General features: G+C 43.0%; 1 protein-coding gene across 3 annotated transcripts in view; it reads left to right on the forward strand.

Annotated features, from left to right (window-relative positions):
• LOC138948880 (uncharacterized) overlaps positions 1–10,000 on the forward strand; it is a 102,399-nt gene that overhangs the window by 58,320 nt on the left and 34,079 nt on the right. For all 3 annotated transcript variants that reach the window (XM_070320512.1, XM_070320513.1, XM_070320514.1), the window contains exons 32-35: positions 3,351–3,460; positions 4,306–4,521; positions 5,581–5,646; positions 6,026–6,090. In XM_070320512.1, coding sequence (XP_070176613.1) covers positions 3,351–3,460; positions 4,306–4,521; positions 5,581–5,646; positions 6,026–6,090 — 457 coding nt within the window. The remainder of the gene's footprint in view (positions 1–3,350; positions 3,461–4,305; positions 4,522–5,580; positions 5,647–6,025; positions 6,091–10,000) is intronic.

A 10,000-nucleotide genomic window follows, 5' to 3' on the forward strand; every position in this document is an offset into this window, starting at 1 on the left:
TGGATGGTAGTAAGGCCAAAAAAAATAATAGGTGTGGTTATGGTAACATAGCCAAAAAAATAGGGTAGGAAGGTAGGCAATCACTTTTTTTTTTTTTTTTTAACTTTTTTTTCTAATGTGTACAAATTAAACCTACTTGACAGGGAAATAAGTGTGCGACTCGGGCGCTTTCGCTTTCATTGCGTTTTCTGCACTCGTTTACTTGGGGTTTTTTGGTATTTTTTTGACAAATGTACCGTACTTTCCGGGTCATAAGGCGCGACTTTTTTCCTCGAGTTCGACCCCTGCGTCTTGTATAACGAAGCGTCTAATCCGTGTATGAAATACGAAAAAAATCAAAGAGACCGCCTGAGTACCAGTCAAACAACTTGTGATAATGCATGTTTCAGCTACTAGGTACTGCCCTGGCCAAGTTTCCTCGAGCTCTCAAGCCACCCAGCTATCACAATGCCTGCCTTTGATCTGGCCGCACACACAGAGCACACATAATTATTTCCACTCTGTTAAACTCGGTCACTGACCGGTCACTGACCCGGTGCAGGAAGTATTTCCTCTCTCAGATATGACAGGGGAACCACCTCTCATGGCAAAAACTGGGTCATTGACCCCTGGGAAGAAGGTCGTGTCTATAAACAAGGCCACCCAGCTATCACAATGTCTTTGATCTCGCCGCACACACAGAGTTCGACTCTGTTAAACTCGGTCACTGACCGGTCACTGACCCCGAAGCAGGAAGTGTTTCCTCTCTCAGATATGACAGGAACCACCTCTCATGGCAAAAACTGGGTCATTGACCCCTGGGAAGAAGGTCCTGTCTATAAACAATGGACCTGGCTTTGATCTCGCCGGCTTATTTTCATTCTTCGACTACGGTATATTTTTCAGTTTTGGTGCGCCCTATCGGCCCCCTGCGTCCAATGGGTGACTGGATTACAATTTTTTTTAAAAAGAAGGGGGTGCGTCTTAGATAACGAAGCGCCTTGTCACCCGGAAAGTACGGTAATAAAAAGTTATAGGGTCGGCCCAAAAAAATAGGGTAGGTCGGGTTACCGTAACCACACCTATTTTTTTTTAGGCCTAATATAGAGTTGGTCTCCAGGGCAGGTACGACTGTAATATGATTCTTGAAAACAAAGAGTAAGGTGAAGAAGAACTTGAGAGAGGGGTCCTGATTTGGCCTAAATGGTCCGCTGGACCCATTAAGCAACAGTTAACTAACTAACTTGAGAGAATTTGGTTTCAAATGAACTGCTGATGGATGCTCCCAATGACTTGGCGATACTAAAGGCTAAATGGGCTAGCAGTCCATAAATTGCAACACGTTTCTCAACCAATTGTTTTTTACTTTAAAAAACACCTCATTTCATGTCATAAAAAGTCTTGTGAGTAACAAGGACATTTATGAGAAATCGGAATTCCTCTGTTAACCTCATGAATATTAATGAGCAGCACATGGACCAATCGCTGGGTATTGCCAGAGATTGTTCCAGACAGCTTAATTAGCGTGGATGCTTTCCCCTTGACCGCGTCCGGTCACTCTCTTCTTTGTCTACCTACAGAAAACATCAATTTTGCTGTCTCTACTTTTGACTTATTCTTCGTCTTTGACTCTCTTCTTTGTCTACCTACAGACAACATCAATTTTGCTCTGTCTCTACTTTTGACTTATTCTTCGTCTTTTCTCTAACTTCTCTTCTTTATACTTCCTTCTCGCTCTCTTGTGTCTTCTATTCTTCTACTTGATCCCGTGTCTTCGCTTCAACGATCATTAAGGTACTGTTTTTCCTTCTATTTTTTTTCGTTGTTGATCTTAATTTTGCCGTGATGCCAGGAAAGCACGCCGTGATTGTAGGCCATTCTATTGGTGGGCGGCTACGAACCGCGGTTTACGGTCGAACAGACCCTCGGTTTTCCCCCCGATTTCAAACTTGCGGGAAAGGTCGATTCAGTAAAGTTTTTGTGTCAATGGTACACCCCTTTGAGGACCTCAAAAATCGGATAAAACCAGGTCTTAAAAGTCTTAAAATAGAGGCCAATATTAGCAGATGTTAGGAACAGCATGTCTGGAAAAAAGTAATAATAAATAACTTTTCTATAGCGCGAGTCCCATCAATTGGCTCCAGGCGCTTTACAAATTCATTATAGAATAAACTAGCACAAATCAACAAGCATACAAAGCATACATTTAACTGAGACATAACACCAAGATCCCAAGCACTAAGCAAAACTTAGCGTACAATGTTAAAAGTACACACACACACACACACACACACACACACACACACACACACACACACACACACACACACACACACACACACACACACACACACACACGCACGCACGCGCACACACACAAAAAAAGGGTCTTAAAAGTCTTAAAATAGAGGTCAATATTAGCAGATGTTAGGAACAGCATATGTCTGGAAAACCAGGTCTTAAAAGTCTTAAAATAGAGGTCAATATTAGCAGATGTTAGGAACAGCATGTCTGAAAAAAAGGGTCTTCAAAGTCTTAAAATAGAGGTCAATATTAGCAGATGTTAGGAACAGCATGTCTGGATAAAAAGGGTCTTAACAGTCTTAAAATAGAGGTCAATATTAGCAGATGTTAGGAACAGCATGTCTAGAAAAAAGGGTCTTAAAAGTCTTAAAATAGAGGTCAATATTAGCAGATGTTAGGAACAGCATGTCTGGAAAACCAGGTATTAAAAGTCTTAAAATAGAGGTCAATATTAGCAGATGTTAGGAACAGCATATGTCTGGAAAACCAGGTCTTAAAAGTCTTAAAATAGAGGTCAATATTAGCAGATGTTAGGAACAGCATGTCTGGAAAAAAAGGGTCTTAAAAGTCTTAAAATAGAGGTCAATATTAGCAGATGTTAGGAACAGCATGTCTGGAAAACCAGGTATTAAAAGTCTTAAAATAGAGGTCAATATTAGCAGATGTTAGGAACAGCATATGTCTGGAAAACCAGGTCTTAAAAGTCTTAAAATAGAGGTCAATATTAGCAGATGTTAGGAACAGCATATGTCTGGAAAACCAGGTCTTAAAAGTCTTAAAATAGAGGTCAATATTAGCAGATGTTAGGAACAGCATGTCTGAAAAAAAGGGTCTTAAAATAGAGGTCAATATTAGCAGATGTTAGGAACAGCATGTCTGAAAAAAAGGGTCTTCAAAGTCTTAAAATAGAGGTCAATATTAGCAGATGTTAGGAACAGCATGTCTGGAAAAAAAGGGTCTTAAAATAGAGGTCAATATTAGCAGATGTTAGGAACAGCATGTCTGGAAAAAAAGGGTCTTAAAAGGGGGGTTCCACTGTATTTTCATTTCTGTGTGCATCATTTCAGCTCGGAGAGACAGGAGTGTCTTCCAGCCAGACTGATGGAACTGAATAGAGACACAAGCAAGGCTGGGACTGCTTTTGAACTGACCTACTGTGACAGTGCAACGCCCTATGGTGAGTATTAAAGTCACACACCACCATAGGCTGCTTATTCCTCAAGCTGCACTGTGCGTGTAAGTCTCTGGCTTCTTCTTTACTGGAGTTTGCGCGAGTCTGGAGCTGGCTTCTTCTTTACTAGAGTTCGCGCAAATCTGGAGCTGGCTTCTTCTTTACTAGAGTTCGCGCAAATCTAAAGCTGGCTTCTTCTTTACTAGACTTCGCGCGAATCTAGAGCTGGATTCTTCTTTACTAGAGTTCGCGCGAATCTAGAGCTGGCTTCTTCGTAACTAGACTTCGCGCGAATCTAAAGCTGGATTCTTCTTAACTAGACTTGGCGCGAATCTAAAGCTGGATTCTTCTTTACTAGAGTTTGCGCAAATCTTGAGCTGGCTTCTTCTTTACTGGAATTTGCGCGAGTCTAGAGCTGGCCTCTTTTTTACTAGAGTTCGCGTAAGTCTAGAGCTGGATTCTTCTTAACTAGAGTTCGCGCGATTCTAGAGCTGGATTCTTCTTAACTAGAGTTCGCGCGATTCTAGAGCTGGCTTCTTCTTAACTAGACTTCGCACGAGTCTAGAGCTGGCTTCTTTACTAGAGTTCGCGCAAGTCTAGAGCTGGCTTCTTCTTTACTAGAGTTAAGGCTTTGATGGGTGACGTGAGTCTTACAGATAAACAGAGAGATGAATGGATGCATTTCTTACCCCCCAAAAATTGTGCTCAGGATTTCACATTTATAATTAATTTACAAAGTTTGTGAATGTGTACTGAACACTGGCCTTTCTTCGAACCTGTTTGCGAGTTTTATTCCTTTGAATTACGCCGGGGTTTTCAGTCTTTCTCAGTGTTATTCTTTTTCTGTCCAGGTTACATGTTCATGCTGTACGCCAATGACAGTTACCTTGCCGTGTTGCTGTGTGACGTACAGAAGGACAGCATGTGTGATCCATCGACACTGAACTTGGTCTTGCTACAGAGAGAGGGTTTGACCCTGTCTGTCAATCAAACTTTGATTGACACTGTCAGAGGCCTGGGAGCAGATGCCTGTGTGGATTACAATTCTCTTGTGATACCCACGCTAGGTGAGTAATACAATACTGGTGAGGGGTTTGGGTTCATATACCCACGCTAGGTGAGTAATACAGTCAATATTGGTGAGGGGTTTGGATATACCCACGCTAGGTGAGTAATACAATATTGGTGAGGGGTTTGGGTTCATTACCCACGCTAGGTGAGTAATACAATATTGGTGAGGGGTTTGGATATACCCACGCTAGGTGAGTAATACAATATTGGTGAGGGGTTTGGATATACCCACGCTAGGTGAGTAATACAATATTGGTGAGGGGTTTGGGTTCATTACCCACGCTAGGTGAGTAATACAATACTGGTGAGGGGTTTGGGTTCATATACCCACGCTAGGTGAGTAATACAGTCAATATTGGTGAGGGGTTTGGATATACCCACGCTAGGTGAGTAATACAATATTGGTGAGGGGTTTGGGTTCATTACCCACGCTAGGTGAGTAATACAATATTGATGAGGGATTTAGGTTCATATACCCACGCTAGGTGAGTAAAACCATATTAGTGAGGGGTTTAGGTTCCTCAGGAAGGGAACAGTTTGGTTTTCATTTTGTTTTTTGCAACATAACTTCTCCCTTAATATTAAGAACATCAAAAATCGCAGAAAATCAGTCGTGCTTTACTTATGATCTTCTTCTTCTTCTTCGTTCATGGGCTGAAACTCCCACGTTCACTCATGCTTTTAGCATGAGTGGAGTTTTACGTGTATGACCGTTTTTACCCCGCCATTCAGGCAGCATACGCCGATTTCGGCGGAAGCATGCTGGGTATTTTCATGTTTCTATAACCCACTGAACTCTGACATGGATTACAGGATCTGTTCCGTGCGTACTTGGTCTTGTGCTTGCGTGTACACACGAAGGGAGATAATTAAGGCACTAGCAGGTCTGCACACATAAGTTGACCTGGGAGATCGAAAAAATTTCCACCCTGAACCCACCAGGGGGCAGCGGCCAGGATTTGAACTCACAACCTTTCAATTAGGAGGCCGATGTCTTACCACTACGCCACTGCACCCGTCTTTTTGATGTTCAACCTGATTTTTGTGTATTTCAGATCCATGTCCAATCTCAGAGTCCATTCTGAAAGATGTGGCAGAAGGGGAACTTCAAAGTTGTGCACGTGAGCTCAGTATTTCTTTTTATCAGAAAGGCTTTCAAAAGGGATTGCAGAGGAGAAAATTAAGAGGAATGGCGGTTATAGATTGATATCAGACTACGACTAACAATGTTCAGGGCTGACTAAATGAATAATCATTCGCCAATACCTGTAAAGGTGACATCGGTTGAAACAACACCTAGGCTATCTGGAGTATTTACTTCAAATTATTATGCAGAATTTACCAGTGAAAATTATTTGTTTGAAAGTTCTTTCAGCTACACAACCTTTCATGTAACTTTCCATTGTACACAACCTGTGAAAGGCGGTGACGACCGGTAATTCAGTTCCCTCATCTGCTGAAGGAGTCTACATTGAAACATGTGTGTCCTTATTGTCACAGGGCATGGAGAGGTGCAGTGCTATCCTCAGTACATACCTGTCCACAAAGGCTTTGACATCAGAGAGGTAAATAAAAGATGTTCCATACCTTCCTTAAAGCAGCTGATTCAACAATGCTGGTGTAGTTTTCTGTTTCGCTTGCTGATTTGTATATGTAATTCCTCTGTCTATCTGCTCGTCTGTCTATTTGTTATATATTTTGTATGTGAGTACAGTAGAACCCCTCACAACGACCCCCCTCTCTAAGGACTACCCCGCCACAACGACCCTTTTTTTTTTAACCGATGTGTTTCCTTATATAGTTGTCACCAGTGTAGCGACCACCCCGCTCTAACGTCTAAGGACCGACCTAACAGCTTGTGTGACGATTTTGTCAGACAAAGCCAAGACTCACTCTTCTCACTGCTTGTGACAGCGGCTCTGTTTCGCTTCTGGCCCTGTTGGACCTATCCGCAGCGTTCGACACCCTTGACCACGATATACTGCTGGCAAGGTTGAACACCACATTCGGCATAACAGGCACGGCTCTGGGGTGGTTCTGCTCCTACCTGACTGGACGCACTCAGGCTGTTGTGATCCAGAATAAGCACTCCGAGGACACCATATTAAAGTATGGTGTCCCACAAGGATCTGTGTTAGGCCCAGTGTTATTCACTATGTACATGCAGCCGTTAAGCAAAGTCATAAAGCACCACAATGTCCTGTACCACATGTTCGCAGACGACACTCAACTACAAAAATCCGCACACACCAAACAGTTTACAGAGTTAGTGCAGTCAATAGAATCATGCAGCGATTCCATCAAACAGTGGATGACAGTCAACAAGCTCAAGATGAATGATGATAAGACAGAGATCATGCCAGTTGGCAAACAATCAAAGTTAAAGCTTCTTTCAGAAACATCCAGTCTTACCCTTTCTGATACCACAGTCACATTCAGCACCAAAGTAAAAAACCTGGGTGTCCACCTTGACAGTAACCTGTCAATGGACGCCCACATCAACTCACTCTGCAGAACCGCCTTTCTTGAAATGCGGAGGATTAGCCAAATCAGACACCTTCTTTCCCTCGACGCAACCAAGACACTGGTTTCGGCTTTTATTTTGTCGAGACTGGATTACTGCAACTCGCTCCTAGCCGGCCTCCCAGACGCCAAGCTAGACCGCCTACAGCGCATCATGAACAATGCAGCACGTCTTGTGCTGCGCAAGCGCAAGCGCGACCATGTCACCCCTCTCCTCATGACCCTTCACTGGCTACCAATCAAAGCACGCATTACATATAAAATAGCTACCCTGTGTTACCGTAGCCTTCAAGACTCTGCCCCTTCTTACCTGTCTTCGCTCTTAAAGCCACACGTCCCCACACGCAACCTCAGATCCGCTGACGCAGGGCACCTTGTTGTCCCACGCGTCAAACTGAACGCTTTCGGCAAGCGCGCCTTTACCTACACAGCTCCCTCTATTTGGAACTCTCTGCCCATGTCTGTCCGCCTTTCTACCTCTCTCCCTTCCTTCAAGTCCTCTCTAAAAACACACCTCTTCCGGGAATACTTCAACCCCTAGCCTGTGCGAGTGATTCGATGTTGTCCGTGTGTGTGTTTGTGTGTGTGTGCGAGTGAGCGACACGAGTATATGCGAGTAATTGGTTGTGTGCACTGTTCAGTATTTGCCACATTAAGGAGAGGGGTCGCTTGCCATCGTAGCGCGCTGTGGGCCGGCTGGGGGCGGGTTGCTTGCGAGGGCTGTATTTTGTACATTGATTATTTGATACATGTATAATTATTAAATGCGTCTCCAGGAATATGTTTAGTTTAAATCTTGTGTCGATACTATTTAATTCTGCCTCGCTATTAGCCATTGAGTAAAACTGTTTTATCACCATTGCTTTATTGTTGTTAATTCGTCTCCAGAAATATGTTTTGTTTTAATCTTGTGTCGATACTATTTAACTCTGCCTCGTTATTAGCCATTGAGTATAACTGTTTTATCACCATTGTTTTATTGTTGTTCTTTGGCCATTTACGTTGAATGACTTGTTATACATTGACATTGATAGTTTTATTCTTCTTCTTCTTCGTCGTTCGCTAGATAGTTTTATTATAAGAACCTTTTTTTTTAATTCCTATTAACTCGATGTTCTTTAACTATGTTTGTAAATTGTTAGAGGATCTTTTAGTAGAAGTGTTTAACTGTCGAAGCTGCTTTTACCTAAGAGACCGACTGTATATTGTGCTGTTGTACTTGTCAGACTTGATTGTACCAAGTCCTTCACATGTTGTAATGCGCTTAGAGCCAAATATTTTTGTTTTTTGTAAGGGATAGGCGCAATATAAATACACTTTATTTATTATTATTATTACTCAGTCAGCGTAACGCATCACTGACAAACCGGTTATAACCGTCTTGCGTAAGCAAAGGCACTAATTAACCGCTGAGAGGTGTGATGGTTGGGTGGGCTGAGTAAACATCACAAACCAATCATCGAGAAAACAAACTCACGTGACCAACACACACCGTTCAATTCAGTCAGAATAGACAGTCTTTGGACAGAAGAGCAGTGGAGATCGACATGGCGTCTACAAAGAAAAGAAAATATTTAACTCTCGAGAATCGAGTGAATGTTGTGAACAGACACAAAAAGGGAGAAACTGCCATCGCGATTGCAAAAAGTCTTGATGTTGGAAAATCGCAAATTCAAAGAATTATCCAACTCCAAGAAAACATTCTGAAAAAGGTGGGGAAGTGGTGACAAGTCACAAGGCAGTGAACGCACTCACCATGCACTGACATCATACAAAAGCAGCCACACAAACACAGCACAGAGGCAGAGGCAGGTATGCAGATGCTTTGTGAGAATAAGCGTTGAAAACCAGTTTGAATAAAAAAAACCAGCAGATAGAGCCGCATGTCATAATCATTCTGCATGCCGATCTTGTGGCAGTGACTTTTCACTCTTCAGTCGGACTGTACACAAACCGCTATCACTCTCCCTCACTGACTACCCTAAGCGCTGACAACTGATGTTTGGAAGAGTACACCTCTCTATTTCTCTCCAATGCTCTTCCTGCTGACTTCAGTGACACCGGACACCCCACTGAGTTTAGCCAGCTACCCCCCCCCCCTCTCTCTCTCTCTCTCTCCCCCCAGCCATGTACTGTTTGGTGCTGTGGCCAGAGAGGTGTCACCGGCTAATTGAGGCCAGCTGCACTGTTCACTCAGAGCAAAACTAGTTGACTGTGTCTAACTTTTGACAAAGCAACACAACTGAAGGGTTCACAGATTAGGTAACCGACTCACTGGTCAAGGCTGCAGGGAAACAAGAGTATCTTTTCAATGAAAGAGGTTACACACAGATACGCGATGCTGAGAACGGTGGCCGATTTTTCACTCTCTTTCTCGGAGGGCCTTCATCATTGCAGGGACTGCTGTAAAGAAATGCTTGCTCAGAAACTAACTCTTTTTGCATTGAAACATGCACCAGAACTGGTGGACACCATCGACAATGTCAAACATGAAATCGAAGCAGTTTGCTTGAGGAAACGGTCGTCAGCAACTCAAACTTCTCTGTTTTCTGAGGTGACTTTCTTTGTGGCCCCGCCCCCTCCCTCTGTAAGGACCCCCCTCCATAAGGACCGATTTTTGTCAACATTTTCAAGGTCGCTAGAGAGGGGTTCTACTGTATACCTGAGTCTTTTTCTAGGCACTGGTGCGGTACATACACCTACACAAATGTATCTAAATCAAGCTTCTAAGATAGCTAAGAGGGAGCAGGAACACAGATGTGTGTGAGTGCTTTCAGATACAAGTTTGCAAAAAGGAGCACAAAGAATGTAACCGTATTATTTGATTAACCTTCCCTCGCTTACACCCCTCTTGTCTTAAAATGTTCGTCTTTCCTGTGCTTGTGTTGGCAGCATGTACTTCTCTTCTTCTTCTTCTTCTTCTTCTTCTTCTTCTTCTTCTTCTTCTTCTTC

This window comes from Littorina saxatilis, linkage group LG15 (assembly GCF_037325665.1).
Source record: "Littorina saxatilis isolate snail1 linkage group LG15, US_GU_Lsax_2.0, whole genome shotgun sequence".
Classification (NCBI taxonomy): Eukaryota; Metazoa; Mollusca; class Gastropoda; order Littorinimorpha; family Littorinidae; genus Littorina; species Littorina saxatilis.